This window comes from Mixophyes fleayi, chromosome 9 (assembly GCF_038048845.1).
Source record: "Mixophyes fleayi isolate aMixFle1 chromosome 9, aMixFle1.hap1, whole genome shotgun sequence".
In the NCBI taxonomy this organism is placed as follows: Eukaryota; Metazoa; Chordata; class Amphibia; order Anura; family Limnodynastidae; genus Mixophyes; species Mixophyes fleayi.
Genome location: NC_134410.1, coordinates 31,869,987 through 31,893,576, shown reverse-complemented (window position 1 = coordinate 31,893,576; position 23,590 = coordinate 31,869,987). Strand labels below are relative to the sequence as shown.

The window sequence follows — 23,590 nt, the reverse complement described above, 5'->3', positions numbered from 1 at the left end:
GCAACTGATTTAATTTTTTTTTTAACCCAGGATCCCTTTATCTCCTCCCAAAGTCAGTCTTATTCATGTGTGACTATCCTCAAAATAGGTCGAGGGCACGGCCTACTGGTCATTCAGGGTATGGCAGCTCTGCAAATATAAAGCTGTAAAGAGGAGACAGCAAACAATCCCCAATTTTGTTCACAGCCTATACCCAGAAATAATCATTATCCCTAGGCACAATTAAGCAAATAAACTTTGAGGACAACGTGATTTTAATTGTTGTAAACTGAAGTTCTTGCTGAGTAACAATTAACTTTTAAAAGCACTAAAAAATGTCAGTGATTATAGGTTATAAGAGATATATGCAAGATATATAAAGGGTTGGGTGCAATTATGGAAACTCCAGTGTGCACCAGCAAGTTAAAACATGTTTTTAATCATTTTAGTTTTTTTAGTATTTGAGAGATAACCCATTTAGTGTCAGTTATAACAAAGATAAATCCAAATACACTGTTCCAATAATTATATCTGAGAATGACTGTGTTCTATTTCCTGTAGCCCACAATGCATTGCATTGAAACATGACATATCTCTATTCAAAACCAAAAGCTCCTGGAGAGGTACAGTTGAAGTGTAGATGTATTGCTGTCTTCTTTTGCAAATGGCGATGACATTAAGTTAGCATGACTGTCCGACCACGTCCTCTCGCCGTTGTATACTGTCCTTTAATCTTGAGGGAGGAAAACCTTTGATTCAGTGTGACATTAGTCTGCAAAATACAGAAAGGCACATCAGCCATTTTTTACTTAGGGTCTGGAGCGATGCGATGTGACTGCTCAAACACAAACAAACCTACGAACTTGTCACATAATGTAAAGCATCTAAACCAATGAGGTAGTTTAAAGAAGTGGACAATCTGTCAAATCACATTATTATTGTTTTTTGTACAATGACCATTTTCTAAACAGCGCACTAAAAATGCAGTCATACTGTTTGACTGTTAAAGATTGCTAAAGTGTAAAAAAAAAATACATAATAATAAGTGGTCCACATATGGGCCAATTCTGTTACACGCCGAAACACTGAGCAGCACGATCCATTCCCAATTTAGCCACATGCGGCAACTAATCTTTGACAACTGACTTCGGGTTGGTTAAATAAACTAAACACAAAAACGAAAAACAGTTACAACATTCAATCTCAATATGCAATATAAGATATATCTTCTGCTGATTGGAGGCTGTCAGGGAAGAACTGTGCTTATCGTAATATTTTTATAGCACAGCTCGTCTAGCAGAATGGCAGGAGTGGGATCCTAATGTTTGACAGATACACCCCGCCAACCTTACTCTTTCCTAATACTCCGTTGTGACTGGCTGACAGCAACTTACTCAGCTGTCATTGATATAAAATCAGAAAATCGAAGATCCAGAGTTATCATGCCAGAAGAATGGACTATAAGTAGGGGAGGTGGGGGTATCTCTGGGGCAGTGTCTGGACATCAGACCACAATCATTCTACTAGCTGGGGTGAGGAACTAGATTACGGTTATAATATGTCAAAGAATGCACTTCCTCTTTCAGGTGGTATCTCTCAAAGTGGTGGCAAAACTAAAAGAGTTCTAAGAAGGTGGAAGTGTCCAGCATCTGAATGATTTCCTGGAAAGACAGTTTATTCTTCTCTACAACATTTTTTTTAGTACCACATAAGCCAAAACCTAAAGGACTGAATAGAAGAAGTTCAGTAATTCAACCATGTCCTACACCAGACAGAAACGTAGGGCAACAGTCTGTTAACGTCAATGAAGCATTGCAGTGTACAGTAGTTGTGAACACTAATAGCTAATCATTGGAATATACAGGATTTGGAACACCGTTAGTAAACAGTTAATAACGTACATGATTGGCCATAGCTCGGAAGTTGAACCTTAGAGGGACGCCTTTTGGAATAGGACCTGTGGGCTGCCCTGTTGTTTTCCTCAATCTCCCTCCAGGTCGTTTCATTCCGGCTTTGGTAGGTCTGTGATATAGAATCCAGGTAATGTCAAGCAACAAGAAAAGCCAGAGAGCACAAAACAAAGGACCTACGCAGCTAGCGCTAAACTAAAGAAGGATCGGTTATTCCAAGGAGCAGGAGAAGTTCAGTATGAGCACCAAGCCAAAGCCATAGAATCATACTCACTGTGAAACAGGACTTGCTTTAGGGTTAGGAACAGAAACAGTTAAAGTTGATCCAAAATCCTTATTGTTTTGCCACCTGTTAGAGCAAGTTACATAAACAGTGATTACAAACCTGATATTATTTCCACAAAAAACAAAATACAAAATACTGACCTTCTTGCATTCAGTTGTCTTTTCCCGCGATTCATTGTGACCTGCTGTATTAACTGGACAGGAAGAAAGTTGACATTTATATAGCAGTAGATGTGACACCATCTGACATATCATTGCTCTGCATTGTTGGCAGACCCTGCCTCTTCCAATACCTAATTCTCAGACTTTGGGTTCCGCTTACCTCCGTCCTCGTCCCCGCCCTCACATTATCATACTGCCTCTGTGTGACTTCCTCAATTCCACAGGTGAAAATGTCCCTCCCCCTATCCAAAAAAATATCAGCACTTTTTCCTGAAATGCTCTGTGCTGTTAGCATTCTGATTAATTGGCTATCTCACAGAAATATGGAGATGAAGGGTGATAGCAAAATGCACTATTCAAACATGTACCACTAATACAGTATTCATTGATGGTGATAATATTATTTTATTAGTACGATAAAATCAAGAATTTTACCTATGGTACATTTAGCTGCATTCAGCAATAAAGACTATTGGTCTCTATGGTAAAACTGTCCTCAGTAGACATGGACAGGCAAAATTGAGATAAAACAAGTGCATTTCAGGTGGTATATTTACTAAAGAGTGGAGACGTTACCTATAGCAGCTAATCAGATTCTAGCTCATTTTGTAGAATGTACTAAATAAATGATAACTAGGGGCCTGATTCATTAAGGATCTTAACTGAAGAGACTTCTTATTTCAGTCTCCTGAACAAAACCATGTTACAATGCAAGGGGTGCAAATTAGTATTCTGTTTTGCACATAAGTTAAATACTGACTGTTTTTTCATGTAACACACAAATACTTGATAGCTTATTTGTACACTGAATTTTAAAGTTGATATTTGTGTGCTACATGAAAAAACAGTCAGTTTTTAACTTATGTGCAAAACAGAATACTAATTTGCACCCCTTGCATTGTAACATCGTTTTGTCCAGGAGACTGAAATAAGAAGTCTCTTCAGTTAAGATCCTTAATGAATTAGTCCCTAGAATCTGATTGGTTGGTATAGGCAACATCTCAACTTTCTCAAATCCCCAGATGTGTCCATTGTGAATTGTATATGGAGCATGTGTTTAACCGCAAGGATTAATGACATCTGACAACAGGCAGTCTGCAATGAACATAACTAATTGCAGTAAAGGTAAAACACTGATTTTTACCCAGTGTTTATGAGCACTTACAAGAACAAAATCTCTACTCAAATACAAACCTTTCCCATTTCATCCACTCCATACCATCCCTGGCCATGACGATGTACTCAGATTGGAATGACCATGTGGGATGTTTATGCAATTAGGTGACTGACAGTTTGGAACGCACACAGCTTTTATTGAAATTCCAAAGACAACGAAAAAATTATTTATGAATGTGCGCGCTCCACTATATGTGGCAGCCTACAAAGTGAGTAAAAGGCTATCACTATAATCAAAAATAAATCAAATAAAGAAGAAGAATATATTTACTTCAATATCTCCTTACAAGTGAAACACCACCCAATCGTGATGTATATAATCCAAAAACCACCTATAGTTGCGAGATGGAACAGTAAGCAACAGAAACATTGCAGATCTTATCTGGGATTTCCCCCTATATGAATATGCTTACTTGACTTCAAGCACAACATATATATATTGTGATAAAGTACAGTATTCACAGGAATCCGACACAGGTATGCTGAACCAGTTAACTGTTTATTAGCAGTTGTCAGGATGGTAAACAGTTCTAGTGATGGTACAGCAGTCATCCAGAAAAAGGATCAAAAAATCCCCACCACCTACACCTGGCTAAACATTACTTCCCTGTCTGCAAGCCGGCCACTTACTGGCATCGGTGGTCCCACCCACACATGCAGAGAGTGTTGTTATCCTTTACCCCAAGCACCTCAAACACATCACAGCAATGCATAACCAATCAAACCCATGTGGAACACGTGTGTGTGTGTGTGTGTGTGTGTGCTAAAAGAGGATCCCAGGGAACCTTTAACCCTGCCTGTAGCCTGCTGCTGCAGACTAGCTGTGTTTTTATCAGTTCCCTTATAGGGGAACTGTGGCAAATATGCCTCTTTGCCACAACATATGTCAATCTTGTTGAAGTTATGGCAACTTCCCACCGAATCCCTGTCAACAACTTGCCATATCTTCAACAAGAGTGATATAGATATATATATATATATATATATATATATATATATATATATATATATATATATATATATATATATATATATCTGTTGTGCTTGAAGTGAAGGGAGTTTATTAATATAGGGGGAAATAGGGGGAATTCCCAGAGAAGCTTTGCAATGTTTCTGGTGCTTACTGTTCCATCTCACAACTATAGGTGGTTTTCGTACTGATCTCAATTATATGTTGTTTCATTCGTAAGGTAATATTGTGTAGCGCCCATCGAGGTGAATATATTCTTCTACTTTTTGTAATTCCAACATGTCTGCTGGTAATACCTTGGTTTTGGCTATTGGGTTTGCTTTCTGGCTGATCCCTGTAATAACATGACTCCTAATCATCCTGAACGTGGGTACAGCTTTGCAGGGATGAGGGTGGTTGGGTGGATCAGATTCTTATATACACGACAAATTCATATACCGACAATCATACAATTCAACTTACCTTTCTGTTACGATTGACTGCATTTGTTCTTTGCTGCCTTTGTCCAGCATTCAGTTGTGGTTTTCTGTTCTGTATGTTAATCCTGCTGTAATGGTTATAGTAGGCTATAGTTCTTAATACTGGCCACAATGCATTTTATGCAACAGGAATTGTAATAATTCCCCCCACCCCCCACATTGTAGTGCATCCCTTCATGTAGCAGTGATGATCATATACCTGGAACCACAAATATCATTACCTTAATATCACTTCTGAAACTCTTATGATGTAAATTCATCCAGGAACCTAGAAGCCTGGAGGCATCAAAAAACAATTCATGATGTCTCTAAAGAATTGTGTGGAAGGCAACCCCTGATTGGGTGGTCAATATGCTTGTCCAATCAGGTGCCCTCTACCCTTACTCTACCCTTGCCAACTCTGGTCCTCTAGGTACCTAAATGACTGTGAACTATATGGTTCCAGTGGTTATATTAAGATAACAGTGGGACTCATATCTTTCATATATCTGTTGTGTACTGTCCAATACTTTGGATTGACACTTTACTATTAAAAAATAAGTTGACACTTTATTATGTGCAATATACCATCTATGTTACCTCCTTGTTAATTCATGCACTGGGATAGTTGTTGCTCTGTATTTTTTTTTGTTCTGCTGGCCTTTCTGGGTTTGTGGTTGTCCCATGTCCTCGGAACTCTGAAAAAAAAAGATTGTATGATAGGACAGCAATGTAGGCTGTAAGTCTGGGTAATGCGTGAAGTGGACTTATGGATGGAGAATATATTTTGGAACATGAGATAGATTGACAACCTCCATACATTATACTTTATTGTAAATACAACAGAGATGGCTGCATACATTGCAGGATGTCCCTGGAACATCTAGATGACCAGCACAAGAGGTTCTGGAACACAATGATAAAATTGCTGTTACCCCACCACAGGTACTGGATATCAGTGGAGACTTCTTAAAGAATAATATCAGTTCTTCTGAACTACTGGTGTCCCTGCCATGAAACTCCCAAAAGTTCTGTGCGATGGTGGGATGAGAGGGGATGTTAGCTAATAATGTACTTTTAGGTGGAGTTATCATTTAACAATATTAAAGGGTCTCTTAATAACTCATTAATACTTCTATTAAGTGTGTACCTAGACTCAACAGGCAATTTTGGAGGAAAATAAATCCATTACCTGTATATAAGCTCAGATTTACTGTATTTTTTTATTTGTAATTCCAAATAATTAAAACGTAGTAAGTTTCATAGTATTTAATACCAGAAATAGAATTATCAATGTATTTTTTTTTTTTAAAAAAACTAATGTTTCCTATCTTTTCATTCTGGACTGGGAGCTATTCATTTTGATTGAGGAAGCAAGTATTACTATTAGTTAAATGTAATTAAAACATATTACTAAATGTTGCTAATTTTAAAAATATATATCAAATACATTTTTTAAACATGCAAGAGATATTTTGTTCAAAAAGTTACCACTTGTTTTGTTCAAGCAATCACTGTATAGTTTAATTAGTCCAGTGGTGGCAGTGTTCTATTTGAGCCTATGGGTGACGTTTACTTTGGGGTAACAGATTGGCAGTCCCCAAACTCATCTTGATAAATTCAAAATACGCACATATCTGCAGATAAAATACATTAGATTTTATCTGCAGAGCAACAATATACCCCTATAGTCAACTTTTTTACCTTTTAGGATAATATATTCATGTTATAAATAGGGAGATTGAATTTTAATGCAAATTAAAACTTCAAAGATTTAATCTGTAATATTCATCATTGAGAGTGACAGAATATGCATGATTCAATGTCTCACTGTCCATAACCAACTACAACAGAATACTCCAAAAACGTAGAATGTTCCATACTGCACAGAGACATACAGGAAAGGTTTTCCTACTCAATAGCTTGGACAGTTTATTTTTCTAGAATCCAGACTCCTAATGCACCTGGTCTAACAATGGATGTAACTGTGTTGCTGCATTTGGAACACAAAATATGTTATTTATGGACCAAAGATGCTCAAGCAGTACCAAGTTTATATACTCCAGACGCAGGAGCTCACAACACTGGGCAGGAGCATACAAGAAAAAGTAGGCTTCAAATTGATTTTCTTTCATTTAATTTTAATTACTTTTTACTGCCTGGTCAAGCAAATATTTCTCCGTAGAATGTGCATGCAGGTGGTGCAATTACAAATGTAGGGTGTATTTCTGTACGGCAACATGGTACAACACTTGTGACTCTGGAGGATTGACGTAAAGCCTTCCAATGTGTTAAATAACTGCATGGCAGACAGTTTAACCGTGTTATTATTTGCAATTTGTCATGTTAATCTAGTTTTAAAAGAAAAGTATGTGTTTTAATGTTAAAAAATAAATCTCAAATCTTGGCTTACCAGGGTGCTTAAACTTGGGCGATTGAGGGGACTCACACCATTCAGTGATGCAGCAGCTCTTCGGCGAGTTACTGGGCCAGAATTGTTTCTGTAAGTGACATTGGAATATCTTTGCTGTTTAAAACCCGGTCTAGGCCTGCCAGGTCCTAGGAGACATAACACATTTTCAGTGCTTCAAAAAATAATACTTAGAGTTTGGTCCTATTTTCATTTACTAGGTTTTGTTGACTCCAGAGGTGAAATTAACAAGCTGTGGGCCCCGAGGATTAGGGAGGTGGGGCCCACAGCTCACTAATTCCCCGTGCAGTGGGCCCCATTATCTCCATGGGCCCTGATGCACCACACCTGCTGCATTAATGGTAGTTCAGCCACTGGTTGACTCTAATCCTAATGGAAGGACTTCTATATGGTTTATACAATACCGTCATGGTAGAAGCCTTCTGAGACCAAGCTAAACAGATAAGCAGTTTAACTACATTATTAAATGTATGCACAATAGTCAAATTGCACACTTTATTACTTTACATACATGCTTATTATTATTTATATTATTGTTATAGTCATTAAATTATTAAAGATACCTTCAAAGGAGTTTGCCTTGGTAAGAGATATTGCTTGGAAAGTAAAAGACATAAAAAGAACAGGTCTTATGTTCTTCCACAGTTATAGGCAGTAGGTTTTCTTGACCCATTTGATAACTGGGTCATGCCCCAAATTCAAAGTGCCTTGACTAAATACAGCATGTATAAACATTCAGCCTTATGCAGCATTGTTATAATAAATACCAAGAGAGGAAATGTTTGGTACCAACCTCGTTGATTTGTTGGTGGACGTGTAAAAAATGCCTTATTTCTGAAATTGCTGCTTCTGGTTCTGCCACTAAGTCTTGGTTGGTTCAAGGAAGATTGAAGACCTGACTCTTCCCTTTGGAGCTTTATAATATCATCTGTATGAGAAAATACAATTGTAACTATATGACAGAGAAACCAATGTGCAATCAGGGGCTCTTTCTTACTGATTGGGCTTTATTAAAAAAAAAAAAAGATTTCACCTGTTTCCAACAATGGTTTCGATGTGGTTGGAGGGAGGATGTGTATGACAAGGCTTTAGTTGCTAATGATTAAACATTTTATTACCCACTTTTTAGGAAAAGGATCTTTATTACAATATAGGAGCATTCCACCTTCAGATGAATTTAATGCATTGGCTTGTTCATTCCTTTTTGCAGCTTTTACTGTTATGATTCCTGGTTAATTCAGAAAGCGGCAACAGAAGCATAAAAAACAAATGTCTTTATCCAGGCAAAATATATAAGGATTTAGTTCATGGAATATGCAGATTTCAGGTAGAAGGATAAACAGGTATACTCCAATACACAATTATGAACAGGTGTGATGAATGGCAGGAATAGTTAACAGAAATAACAGGTTCCAAGCAATGACAAATACAGTTTGAATGCAGGAACAAGTATATTGTGTCACCCAATTGTCAGAAGGCATAAGGCAGTCCAGGGAAGCAAACAGAGTAGCTGAGTCCAGTGACCAGGCAGAGGTCAGGGTCACAAGCAAACACGCATAGTCCGGTAATCAGGCCGAGGTCAGGACAACAAGAGTTCAAGCAGTATCCAGGCATAGTTCAGGGTCACAAGCGAACAACATAATCCAGAAATCAGGCAGAGGTCACAACGGGAGATCAAACAGCAGAAGAACAAAACTGGAACAGGCAGAAACAAGCAGCAACCAGGGATAAACGATGACATGCACAGAGCACAGATTGAGGCAGGTATTTGAAGCTGTGAGACAGGTGCAGTTCTAATCAGGTAAGGAGATTAATTCCTACAGGCATGGTGTTAAGTTCAGGGGCAAAACAGCAGCTCCTCTGGTGGATTTGAGGTGCTGTTGCCACATACAAAGTATAAGCAGAGTCGTAACATTTACTAAATGCATTGCTTCTCTTTCCAACCATTAACTATATCTTTTTTTCCTCTTTTGACTCGGGATATAGTATAAAGGTGCTCTTTGGATTCAATTGCAGAGTTAAATTACATCCCATGGCAAAGACAATTGTAAAAAAAGCTAATGGATCTTACTTAATGAAGGCAAATGGCTCAGACAGAGTAAAACCCCTTTGGATGTGCTGTGCTCATTGATTTGCACAAATGTGTCTAGTTTTCTCTATAATGCACATGGTGTTACAAAGGTAGATGGCAGTGTATTTGGATGAGCAGGAGTTTTCACCAGCAGATGGAAGGGGTTGGGTCAAGTGAGGGTGCTCGTTGCAGAGTATGGAGTCGTTGCACCTCTGGATCTAGTTTTCCTCAACAATGCTGTCACGGAGCCTGAGTTTGGAATAGGCCTCGAAGCCCCGTTCTAGATAGATTCTGCACCTCTCTGGGGGTAAGTCTAACGGTAGAGAGGTATTCACCAGGGATCCCCGCAAGGGAATATGGACTTAGCTTCTCTCTAGCCGCAGGTCACGGTCCTCTAAGGGGGATTAGAGCAGGGTGAGTTGGAACCATGGAGTGGAGCAGGACCGCTGGACGATAAATGCAGAGGTTCAGGTGAACAGCAGTGAACTGAAGCGTTGAGATCTTTAGAAAGCCAATAACTTGAGGACAGGACTGATGATGAGGCACAAGGTTCTTGCAATAATACCACAGGTCTTGATCATGGAACAGGTAACACATGATACCGATGTGCAGACGGGAGCCAGAGAGAACAGCGTCGTAACAGGTATGGAGATCTGAAGATCTGGCACCTTAGTAGAGAAGCAGGTGCTTTAAATAAACAGAGCTGACAGGCAATTAGCCAATCAAGAGAATGCAGGAAGTTTTGAAAAGACCAGGTTTGCGGATGTTCAGTTCAGACTAGCAAGTGAATACAGGGAGTGAGAACCAAGGGAAACAGGTAAGAACAGGGAACAGAATGCAGGTTAGCTGGTGCAATGTGTGACAAGTGCGGAAACAAGATTTTAACTGGTAAAAATATAGAAATAGATAGGGGTATATAGGGTGCATTTTTACAGGCCCTCCTTGTTGTGCAGCAAGTGGGCAGATGGAGAGCACATTTCCACTCCACAGAGTGTTTTTTCATGTAACACACAAATATCAACTTTAAATTTCAGTGTACAAATAAGCTATCAAGTATTTGTGTGTTACATTAAAAAACAGTCAGTATTTAACTTATGTGCAAAACAGAAAACTCATTTGCACCACTTCCATTGTAACATGGTTTTGTCCAGGAGACTGAAATAAGGATCCTCTTCATTTAAGATCCTTAATGAATCAGGCCCCAGATTCTTTGCTATTCGTGAGATACTCAAAAGCCCCCTTCCAGTGCCTAATAGTACACTCTGCTGCCAGAAGAGGTTGGAACACTTGAATTACAGGGCTCCGGCATCTTGTGACAGTAGCTTTGTTTAGATACCTGCTTGGCCATCCCCCACTTAGTGCACTCAATACCATTAAAAAATGTCACACTCAGGAATTAATAATTCTTCTACCTCCAACCAGCAGCAGCTGACCTTAGACCAGACCCCGATTGGTGAGTACTGTTAGCATTATAGTGTAGGCCCAGCCTAAAGGCTGTCATTTGAGGGTATCTTTGTCTCTCCTAAATGATAAAAGATAACTTGACTATTTGCTACTGTATTACTATTGACATCTGTCAGAATAAGGTTAATATGGAAATGCTTAAAACTAATAAATTTACAAGACCACTGGTACTAGTGTATTAAATTTAGTTTAGTCTTATATATAACTTATATTAAACATAACAATGTGTTTAATATTTCAGAAGATAAAATCACATATCTTCATAATCAAAGTAGAAAGAGAACACATTCCACATCTAGAAAAGTGTATTCTAGCCCTGCTGATGGGACTAGCTTCCAATACACTTTGATTCACACTGCCATTCTTAATAATCTTGTGGGAGGGGTAGCTCTTAGAAGGCAGTGAATGAATAATGAATATGCGTCCTTGTTATTTCCTCCATCATGATGACAGTTGTGCAATTATCTGCACGGGTGACAGGTCTCCTCTCAAAATGACCATCAATAAGTGAAAGCAGATGCAGATTTTCCTCCCAGCAACTGCTACTGTCAGACAAGTCCTGTGACACCCAAATGAGTGGGGGACACAGCTGCACCTCCCTGTACGTTTGCTGCACTGTGTGTCATCTTCATGATCCAGCCCTGAATGACAAGACTTAACTCTGTGTGAAGAGGAAGCTAATGTGATATGTACACCATGCAGAAAAACTATCACTGCTCTCGTCTGTATGTGTGTGTAATATATATATATATATATATATATATATATATATATATATATATATATATATATATATATATAATTAGTAAATTATATGGATATTAGAGTCACTCACAAGTTCTGTGAACATATAGCCATATAAAAGCACAAGGCTGTAGGACAAGTGCTTTCATACAAGTCACAGAAAAACAAGGTGACTTCAAACATCCGTAATAATTTAGAGTAGGGGGTGCATTATTCCTTAAAATACACATGTTTAGAGGTTTTCCTAGCAAATACCAAAGTAACAACATCAGAACTCCCCGGTTATATGCAATGATATTAGAACCCTCTGTTTATTCAGCTAATTACAGATGCTTATACATATGTTAACGTCACCTGTGTATTATTTTGTTTCTGTATTATTAACCTTTTATTTATGTAGCACCATCATACTCTGCAGTACTGTATGGAGACCATTATTAATGAACAATAGTGCCCACCCCAGTGCTGCTTACAATCTATATAAACCATATAAACAAACACACACCTGGTGACTTCAGTGACAAATCAAATAACCTAACAGTACCTGTTTGGGAGAAAGCCCAAGAACTGCTCCTTAGCGGAGTCAAGCACACAGACCCTCCATCATGGACATTACTGTTCCCGTCCCATACAGCTGTCATACATGTCAAGCCTTGAAATCCTTACTTGTTCTAAAAATGACTTACACAATAGGATTTGGAGTCTCTCATATTTATTGTAACAATAATCATGATGGGTCTCTTGAACTGGCTAGAAATATCCACAAAAAAATAAAAGCTTTTATAAAGTGTGGAACAATGTTTCCAATATTTAATTTGAACAATAACAATAACCCCAGTGCCTTATATCTTTCTCCTAACTAATAAAGACATGGAAGACCAGGCCCATTAGAAGGAGTGCCTGGCTGTATAGGCATCTGTGTGCTCCACTTTTCAACAATTGCTGTCCTGAATTTCTTTGATAATGTATTTCTCGCTCCCTTCCTCTCTCTAGCTCCCTCTTCTTAGAAATTGAAAGAGTGCCCCAAGGGTGAATATAATCTGAGTCCTCTTATGAAGTACAAAGAAGACGATCTCTGAAAGAACTAGACACTGTGACTGTGTGCCTGGACAAGTGGTAATGCTATGTGACAGCGTAAACAATACTGATCAACAATGCAGCCGCTGCTCACACAATCCACTGTATTTTATAGCCACCAGGTTACGTAAACATTGAAAAAAGGACAGTTTATCTGGACTTTACAAATAGAACATAGTAGCGATATATAAAAACATATCACAGCTTGGACTTTCTTATATTTCTACCTTACTCTGTGTCTGCACGGCTCTGGTTTGTCATACCTAATCCTGTAATCTTTGCTGATGTGATTCCATGACATTTTTTTGAGTCTTTGATGGGTTTAGGTGAAAGTGATGCTCTGTCAACAAACATTTGCTGCATTAGTAAATGTACCGTGCAGGAGAAGGAGAAGTCCCACTAGATTGGATTTTCACATACAGAAATGTTATAGCGGTCACAGAATTCATAATTAGCAAATGTAGGATTGCAAACTCTGGGTTGTAAATTGCAGACTTTACCATAAGGCCAGAGTTTGAAAGCGTGACTGTGCAAACATACAGGGGATGCACTACAAGTACAGTGTGGGATATTATTTGCTCATCATGTAACCACAGTAAAACAGCCTGGCAGTTGTATAAGTACGGTAGTTTAACTAGCTAGTATGCATAGATACATAGGAGGTCACGTACAAAGCGCATCCGATGTGCACCACTTTGGTGTTGCACCAGTGTGACTTAATGATCTCATCAGCTTACCTCTACTCTCTGCTCTTTAGAAGGGCACCATGATGTGCGTAGAGGTGGAAGAAGCTTTAGTGGTAATGTAATTAGAGCCCAGCCACCTACCCTATAGTACCACCCCTTTCAATCCAATAACTGTCACTTTTACTATTAAAATACTGCTCAGTATAGCCTCATACATGGCTTATATTAATGATAAGAGTGTGTTTGTTAGAGGTGGCACTTTTGTGTGTGTGTAACATGCTTTCACCTGACTTGCACCTCGTAGGCTCTTCATTTGAAGAGCAACATCATGGTGCAAAATGTTACCAACTCTGAGCCATACTTACAAATCTTCCAGAATATCTGGGAGACTCCCAAATTCCGGGAAGCTTTCCCGTACCCCCGATGAGCAGGCCTGTATTCTTCCCACTTCCTAGTAAAGTGGGTGGGACAGGGCATAGAAGATGCAATTCAGCACGAAAAGCATCTCTGCCCCCCACCCTCCCTACAGCGCAATCTTGTTTTTGCTGGAGAAAGGACTTATATCCCATTGATAGACTTCTAAATGACAAAATGCTTATATATATATATATATATATATATGTATATATATATATTTATATTTGTGTATTCTAGTGCGGGGTTACCCAAACCCAGTCCTCAGGGCTCCCCGACAGTGCAGGTTTTCCGGATCACATGTGACATAATTAGGACCACCTGTGGATCTGTTACAATGTGTCAGTCAGTAATGAAAACACCTGTGCTCCAGCAAGGAGATATGGAAAACCTGCACTGTTAGGGAGCCCTGAGGACTGGGTTTGGGAAACCCTGTTCTAGGGAATTTAGTTTGTAAGCTCCAATGCGGCAAGGACTGATCATTATTATCACTAATTATAAGGTGCTGAAGATTCTATAGCACTGGATAATCATCTTAAAGATATCATCATCATCATAACCATTTATTTATATAGCGTCACTGATTCCGCAGCATTGCAGAGAACTCAAAAGATATGACAAACATGATAACATAACTGAGACAATTAATTGTAATAACGCCTCCCTGTATAATCATGATCTAGCAATAATAGCATGAGATATCAGAGGATTTATCTTAAGACATAATAACAAGGTCGTCCAAGGGAGATGGACATGAGACATAAGTAGGAGAGGACCTGTCAATGAGATCTTACATTCTAGAGGGAGGAGGTAATGAGAGACAGTAGGTGCCAATGGCTCAAGAGTGAATGTAGTGAATGGATGAGGTAGAGGAAGTGGACGTGAGGATATATGGGGTAGGGTAGGTAAGCATGAAGAGCTGAGTTTTGAGGGATTGTTTAAAAGATTGAAAGTTGGTCAAAGTCTGGCAGGATGAGGCAAGGAATTCCATAGAAAGGGAGCACGTGGCAGAAGTCTTGGAGATGGAAATGCATAGAGGTAATGAGGGGGAAGAGAGTTGAAGTTCAGAAGCGGAGCTGAGTGGACATGCTGCAGTGTATCTTATGATGAGGTCAGAGATATATTGAGGGAAAGCATTGGTAAGGGCCTTGTAGATGTGTGTGAGCAGTTTAAACTTAATTAAATTTTTGAGCAATTGGTGAGCAACTGAAGGGTTTTCCAGAGAGAGGAAGCAGAAGAGGAGCAGAAGGTAAGGCAGAGAAGTCTAGCCACATCATTTAGGAAGGATTAAAGAGGGGAAAGAACAGTTTGGGGGGCGCCAGTGAGGAGGAGGTTACAGTAGTCAAGGCGGGAAATGAGTCAGTTGACCAGGGTTTTAGCTACTTACTGAGTGAGGAAGGGGCGTTTTTTTGTTATTGTTGTGGAGGTTGAGGTGGCAGTAATGCGAGAGTGACGGGATGTGAGGAGTAAAGCTAAAGATAAAATCAAGAATCATACTGAGGCAGTTTGTATGGGGAGAGAGTGATGTTGTCAAAGGTGAGGGCGATGCAGTGAGGGGTGTTAGCAGGGGGGGGGGAGATGATTTGGACATGTAAAGTTTGAGGAGTGTTGGGTCATCCTAGTGGAGATGTGAATGATTACATATTTTCTGTACAGCGGTGCGTGATACGACTGGCACTATAGAAATAAATGATAACAAGAGTAGTGTCAAAATAAAGGTAATGATTGTTAACTGCTTTGATTCCCATCACATTGCCATTTCAGTTAGCACACAAATTTAAAATAACTAAAAATACAGACAGAGGTATCACATAAAAATAATACTGGAGATACAATAATAAAATCATTACAAAGATTCTACAATTGACATTCCGTTTGTCCTGACACATGATGGGATGCTGCTGTGTTTGCATTTGACATTCTGGTCATCTTTTCTACAGATTATATATAGGATCCAACACAAGGATCTGAATTACTGATTTTCTTGTTGACATCCAAAGTTGACACATTGTAGCAAACCCAATATTTTAGAACTAAACACATGTATCTGTAAATAATATATCAGAGCTTTTCATCTCTTTGAACATGACTTAAATATAGGCTTTACAGGAAAACACTATAAAACTGTAACACAATGAATACAAAATATCCAAACGCAGACTTCACATTATATTCCCAGGATTTGCTTTGATCAAAAATTAAGATATTCCATACTAACACGGCATTACACCAATCCACATAGAAAAAAAAAAGTTCAGAACATGACTGATAACACAGACACAATTAATTGTTAACTAGGAAAGGTAACTAATTATGCAAATGTAATGTTTGTATTTTGGCGGATGTACTGTGATTCTAGAATTTATACATTAATTCTGATTTAGGGATCCCTTATGGGGAGCTGGTGGGTTGTCTGTATTGTGATATAAGCAGGATAAATTAATATTTACGGTTATACAGCAACAACATCTTTAGAGCAGGCTCCTACTAACACATAAAGGATTGAAAGCTTGTGGGACAAAGATTTGTGGACTAACTGAAAGTTGTGTTCTCTTAGGAATAACAGTATATAAAGTTACAATGTAACACTGTCACATTTCACACAAAAAAATGTTATAACTGCCACTAGTGAAGGGGTTTACTTTCTTCGAGCCCAGACAAGCAGCCAGTTGGAGCCTATTTGGTCTTAAGTCGGTTTATTACACTAAGGGGCCTATTTAATAATTAACAGGTATTTACCCTGTTAAGTATTATCTGTCATCGCAACAATGACAGATGACTTTTCGGCTCAATTTAATATAAAAGTCATGTTGGGACAGCGCATCCGATAAGAGGCTGTCCTGGCGATGAGTTTTTATAAATGAAGACTCCTGGTTCTGACACGGACTCTTTACTGCGCATGCGCTGTTGTCGTAAACTGCGCAGGGGAGAGCAGCAACGCTGCCAGAAAGGAATCCGAACATCTCTCTCCTGCAATGCTCTGCCCATAGGATTGAATGGCTAACGCCATCTTCAGATGGTATTAGTCATCAGAGTTAAGATCCACAAAGCTAAGCAATTGCCCCCTTGACGTTATGGGGCTACTTGAGGGGCAGGGCCTGTCCCATGCTCAATTATTTGGGCCAGTATCTGTACAGGCTGGGCTGCACACTGCCTGCCTCCTTAGAGAGTCAGCGAGTGGGTCAAAGCAGCCTCTGTGCGCATGTGTGTTCTGGCCTCCTTGTCTACCTCCCTTCTATTCCTATCCTCCTTTTATTCGCTTCCTCTGAAGAAATGAAGGTGTAGCCTCCTTTGAAGAATTGCTCCAAGTTAGGCAGCCCACCTGTCCTGACCTACTGTCTCCTTTCCTGCCCACCCCGACTAAATTACATTAAAAAAAAAATTAGGTTACATTAGATATCATCTGTTGTTTTGTTCTTTAAAAAAAGAAATAGGAATCTTCATTAATGCAGCAGTTCAAATAAAAATATCAATTAATTAATGTGAACAAACAGATGCAACTTATATAATACAGCTGATTATTTAAGTACAGCTGGAGGTGTCATTATGCAACCAGCTATTTAGAAACAGTCATCCTAAGTGCATATCTTTGCACCAGACGTCTAGTACCCTCAAAAGATATGGCTCCTATAAGATTTACCCGTACCTGCATCCTTGTCTGTGTCACAATTGTGTGAATGCATCCTTACTGTAGTTAGCCTATGCTTACCTTCCTTTCCTCACCCTCATTCTACCTATACAAGAGTAAGGAGACACAAGATAGGCAGAAACATATCTCCGGACATGTGCATTTATGGTGTGGTATTGAAATGTGTATCTTATGGATAAAATAAACAGACGTAAATTTTAAATGAGTCCCAATGTCTATAGGCCTCCGAGAGTCTCATAGTTACAATACCCTAGAGGAGACGTGAATAGGTCATGAATAGTCATCAGTCATGAATAGTCTGCGTTAACTCATCTTGCTAAAAATAATGTCCCTCATTGTGACTGGCACTGCCAAGAAGAGAACCTCATACTATACCCTTATTACTCCTTTAGTGACTGACTGCTCTAGATAAAATCCCAGCTATGAGTAACGCAGGGTTATATAACCAGTTGTTATCCAGGTGCTGTGGAATTATTAGTTATCCTTTACTTATATATAGTGCCTATATGTGATGCAGCACTTTATAGAGAATATTTAATCATCTGCATCAGTCCCTAACCGTTGGAGCTTACAGTCTAAGTTCTCATGAACACACACGTGTTACTTTCGCCAGAAGTCAGTTAACCTCCCAGTATGTTTTTAGACTGTGGGAGGTAACTGGAGCAACTGAAGGAAAACCACATAAACACAGGGAAAATATACAAAACTCCACACAATTAGTGTCATGGTCGGAATCTCAACGTACTGTGAGGCAGCAATACTAACCACTGTGCCTACAACTTTGTCAGTAAAACAAGATGGCAGAGGTGGCAGGTTTTGCAAGTTCAATTAAGGCAGGAGAGCCTTAGGTTGCTTAAATCTGAACTGGAATAGGAAGAGTGTGCTGTTCATACCCATAAGTATTTCTCAAACTCTGGGTATACTAAAGAAACTTTATTAAGTGCTGCTCTTGAAATACGGATTACAATACAGGTATATTAATATTAATTCTAAGTGTTTACGGGACACAACGAAGTTTTGATGATGGTGACCTACCCAAAGACATGTCAATTTTCTTATTGCCCTCTTGGAACTCGACTTCTGTCTGGCTCTGTTCCTCTTCCATGGCTGACACTGGAACTCCGGGTAATGAAACACGAGTGTAAAAGTAAGGGCTAAATCCTGGCTGTCACACGGTTCTGTTCTCTCCTGCCTGATGTGTCAGGCGCATGTCCTGGGTCAAAACCATCTATGGAGGCTTCCAAATAGGGACATAGGCTGGGTACATCACTGACCACCAGGCACTGAATCAGTAGTAGAGTCATTTGTGTATCGATCAAGTAGGTGATAATCGATTTGGAAACTGAAATACAACGCAGCTGAACACAACTATGATTAATTTCAAAGGGAAAGTTCAGCGAAGGATTTAAAGCGTTTTAGTATACTATAAATTACCAGTAGGTGGCGCAATAAAACATGCTTGAAAATTCGCATTTGCATTATGTTCTTGGAGAGTGACCACCTGTGACGCTTAAACTGTTGCTGAACTACAAATACTAGCGTGTCCTGCCACACTCTGGCTGCTGAATAGTATAATTCTGCAACAGATACCATGCATGCAGCATTTTGCTTAAGCCTGTTCAGTGAGAATTCATGTCTTGTTTAAACATTTCTTTATTAACAACTTAGAAACAAACATTTTTTTATTACTTTTATAAATTAAATTGTTTTATTTTAATACAGTGTTCCATTTTCACGTCACCATGCCATGCACACTTACTACCAAATACGTTCTCAACACAAAAGTACATTAATAGGAATTAAACATGACTTAGTTGCAAATATTTAGTTACCTCCATCCCTCTGTCCCTCTGGTCACTCTATGACTGGAATGGTCCGATCAGAAAATCCTCCCATACCTAGCCTCCCCCATGAGCTAATTTACATAATTTTGAGTTGAATTATCCCTTATTTCTATTATATGACACTCCCTTTAACGCAACCCTTACTTTAATGCCAGTTTTAGCCTGAGTGTTTAGCTCCATTATAAAGTGGGAGCATTGTCATACCACAAATATGCATATTGAGAGCAAGACTATAATCCAGATTAGAATGTGTTGTTTTTAAAACTTCCTAAGACTTTATCATGTTGGAGCAGAGCCACTGAGACAACAGCAGTAAATAGTGTTATGTTTATCTTATTTTACAGCTGGGTTGCAGCTACTGTACATCTTATTAAAACAAGCTATAGATTGGGACGTTTTTTTTTGTATTTTAGGACAAGCTCAAGCCTCAAAGGGACCCTCCTGGTGGGCTCCATATTGTGCTGCTCTTTGTAATTTGAGATATTTGCAGCAATCACAATATTATATGCTTCTTTTTTACTTTACTTGGTTTTATGTATGTGTAGATCTTTGTTTTGTATTGAAGCTATGCCTTAAAAAAATAAAATAAGATCAACTCTCGGTTAATCTCAGATGAGGGCTCCAAATATTTTGGCTGTAACCTTCTTTATGTCTGTATGTTATCCTACAGGATAATCATTACTGTATTTCTCTAATGCATGTGGGGGAAGAGAGATCAGAAGGAGGAAGCAGAGCTAGATGCAGAGGACTTCTGGAATTGTTGCCACCTTAAATACTCCACTTGTGAATATCAGTATTGAAGATGCTGGAGGAAGGACAGATATAAATGAAAGTAATTGTCCTTAAAGCAGTACCCATTAAAGAGGTGTCTACATTTGGATAACTCCTGCTTAGCATAACTTGGCCCCTCCCATAGCAAATAAGGGGAAACTTACTCTATTCCTACATTTGGCACCTGGTTCGCACAGCAGCCTGGTAATTTGTGCTAGAAGCTGTCCATAGCTCTTCAATAGAGCTTCATGGGTCTCTATTGATGCAGCTCTATTTAGGAGGTATGGAAGTATCAATTCCTTCAGCGCACTGAGCCATGGCAAGAACAAACTTTTGGCTTTAATCAACATAGAGACTTCCTCCGAGATTCCCCTATTTGCTATACCACAGGAGTATTATATCCATTTTTGTTACACTAGATATTTTAAAGGGGTTTTTTCCCCACTAAATTAAATACCCTGACTCCCCTGTAATAGTTTGGTTGGGAACTCTCTACTGAGACCTTCAATCCATCTGTATTTACCAGCATCTTGACACATATAGCTGGGACACTGCAGACTACTTTTGCCACTGCTTGGATCTTTCTGTGTCATGAGAGGTCCAATGCAACTTTAGTAATCGGAAGCCTTAGAGCAGTGTTGGCTAACCTGTCACACTCCAGGTGTTGTGAAACTACAAGTCCCAGCATGCTTTGCCAATATATAGCAGCTTATGGCTGGAAGGGTATGCTGGAACTTGTAGTTTCAAAAACTCCTGGAGTGTCACAGGTTAGCCAACACTGCCTTAGAGCTTCTATGTCAGATTTCCCATGCTACAGAGAGAACCAAGCATTCCTGAACCTATCTGCAGCCTTCGACACACTCGCTCACCCTCTCTTGCTGCACACCTTTCGCTCTATTGACCTTTCTGACACTGTCCTCTCTTGGCACACCTTCTATCTCTCTAATCACTTGTTCTCTGTCTACTATCTCTGGCTTCTCTTCCCCTTCTTCCCCACTTCTCGCAGGAGTCCCTCAGGGTTGTGTCCTTGGCCCTCTGCTCTTTTCTTTGTATATCTTTTCACTGGGTAATCTTATCAGTTCCTTCGGCCTCCAATACCACCTTTATGCTGACACCCAAATCTATCTTACTTCTCCTGTCCTCTAACCTTACCTCCTCACTAAACTGACCTGCTGTCTCTCTGCCATTTCCTCCTGAATGTCCTAACATCTCCTTAAACTTAAAATCTGAACTTATTATCTTCCTCTATCAAGAGACTCGTCCCCACCCATCTTCTCCATCACTATTGGTAAAACCATCATCTCCTCTTTTTCCTAAGTTCATTGCCTGAGGTTCACCTTTGACTCCCCCTTTTCCTTCACTCCTCCCCACATACAATCCCTTGTCAAATCCTGCCACTTCCATCTCCACAATATAGCCCAGATCAGTCCCTTCCTCTGATGCCACCAAAACTCTCATCCACTCTCTGATCATCTCCTGCCTTGATTACTGCAACCTCCTCCACACTGGCCTTCCCCGTACCCATCTTGCTCCACCTCAGTCCTTACTCCAACGCTGCAGCCTGAATTTTCTTCCTCTTCCACCAGTATTCATCTGCCTCCCCTCTCTGTCAACCTCTACACTGGCTCCCCCCCATTCCCGTTACAGAATCCTCTTCAAACTCTTCACCCTCACTTATAAACCCCTCTCTAACTCCACTGCTCCTTATCTCTCCAACCTCATCTCCACTCACACTCCTTTTCACCCTCTATGGTCTTCAAATGACTGCCAGCTCACCTCCCATCTGGTCACTACTTCTCAGTCCTGTACTCAAGATTTCTCCTGTACTGCCCCCTTCCCTGGAACAATCTCCATTGTTCTATCAGGTTCTTCCTAGCCTGCCAATCGTCAATGCTACCTTATAACCAATCTGTTCAGGTAAACCTACCCTTCCTCTCTCTATCCCTGCCCTCCTCTATCCCTCTTCACTATTCTTTTTCTCTAACCATACTATAATTTACCTAACTAAAAAAAAAAAAAAGAGGCTTTTCTTCTTACCTATGTCAAGGATCAATTAACCAAAATGTAATTAAAAGCAAATTATTATATTACTACATTAACACCCAATAAAAAATAAAAATACATATATTGAGCATGAAATAACTATAAATCACAATAGTCCACCTTAATACTCAAGACAAGCACTATTCTTGTTAAAAATCGGGCTCCATTTGTTATTGTACTCTGTTTTTGTACTGCTCTGTATTCTGTGTACTGTTTTGTCCCATGCTTTATGTACCTCGCTGTAGACCCTTTGGTGTCTCATAAATAAAATAATAATAATAATAATAATAATAATAATAATAATAATAATACAATGTTGGGGTCTCAGGGAAGCACAATCCCCAGCAACCTACTGCTATCGGGAAAAGAGGGATTTTGTTGTGGGGTTATTTAAAGTGGAAAAACTACTGCTCAAGGAACTTGTCGGAGTCATGAGGGACCACAAAACAATGTTCAAATCAGCCTTTCCATTCCAACATTACTTTATTGAAGTTGCTATAGATAAGTCCTATTACACTCAGCGAAGTTTTGGCACTATTAATGTACTCATCGTCTTAGAACATGTGGTGAGGGGAGGGAAACCCAGATTGAGTGACAGCAGCAGTTGAGCACCCCCTTTTGTGTTCCAGAAAGGGGTATCCACGTGGCATGTGGTAGATTGAGTTTTTTCTACCTGCTGAGTGTGATCTTAAGCATAATAGAAATATTGTTCAGTAATGGTGACACAGAGAATACCTATACTGAGCCTGTACACAAGATTAATAAAAATCCTCTGGTGCAGGTTACACATTGTGATGTATCATCATATGCACAAAATCAATAAAAACAAATAACTGTTTTGTGGAACAAGATATTTGAATGAGCTGGCAGTTCGGAGGCTGTGCATATATGACAGTGTTGTAATATAATGTGACATTGTAGGACTATTAAGCCACCAAAAGTTTCCAGAAACCTCTGCAAGTGGCAGGAGTTATATGAAAAGTCAACGAGGGCCCATAGAATAGTATATTGGGAGAAAAATGTAAAAGCTTTGGTTAATGATGGGGCAGGGCAATTGTGATTCACTTTTGCAATACATGCATTGTGGAGTTCCATCTTATTTGCAGAGTCCTCCTGTATTTCTGTACTAAGGGTTGCATATATACATTTGTCGCAGTTTAGCGCAGTATTGAGCTGTGTGGTTCTGTTTGGATTTCTATGGAATTTACTGTTAATGTCAAAGGTTGTTTATTTTGCCTTATTCGGTATTGGTCTTACAAATGTGCCTATGTGTAAAGTGAATACAACAGCAGCAAGCTGGACAAAGAAGGACATTCATTTTGTGTCTCATACATTTGACATTTAGCCAACTACTGCACAATGCAATGAAACAGTGTAACACAATTTATAATAGCACTTCCTCAAAGTATTATGAGAAACAATTATTATAGCCAAAATATGTCTTGCATAGGATTGA

General features: G+C 39.3%; 1 protein-coding gene across 2 annotated transcripts; it reads right to left on the bottom strand.

The window, feature by feature from the left end:
• Positions 1-236: 236 nt before the first annotated feature.
• LOC142102372 (UAP56-interacting factor-like) lies at positions 237-18,724 on the bottom strand. 2 transcript variants are annotated; one of them, XM_075187216.1, is made up of 9 exons: positions 18,512-18,724; positions 8,165-8,299; positions 7,354-7,499; positions 5,541-5,638; positions 4,945-5,026; positions 2,316-2,368; positions 2,164-2,238; positions 1,881-2,001; positions 237-751 (listed from the first exon to the last, which is right to left on the bottom strand). In XM_075187216.1, the coding sequence occupies exons 1-9, from the start codon at positions 18,579-18,581 to the stop codon at positions 656-658; spliced, it is 876 nt and encodes a 291-aa protein (XP_075043317.1). In that variant the 5' UTR covers positions 18,582-18,724; the 3' UTR covers positions 237-655. The 2 variants fall into 2 exon arrangements, with proteins under 2 accessions (XP_075043317.1, XP_075043316.1); XM_075187215.1 differs by having other exon boundaries at positions 4,945-5,029; positions 18,512-18,720.
• Between the last annotated feature and the right edge of the window lie 4,866 nt (positions 18,725-23,590).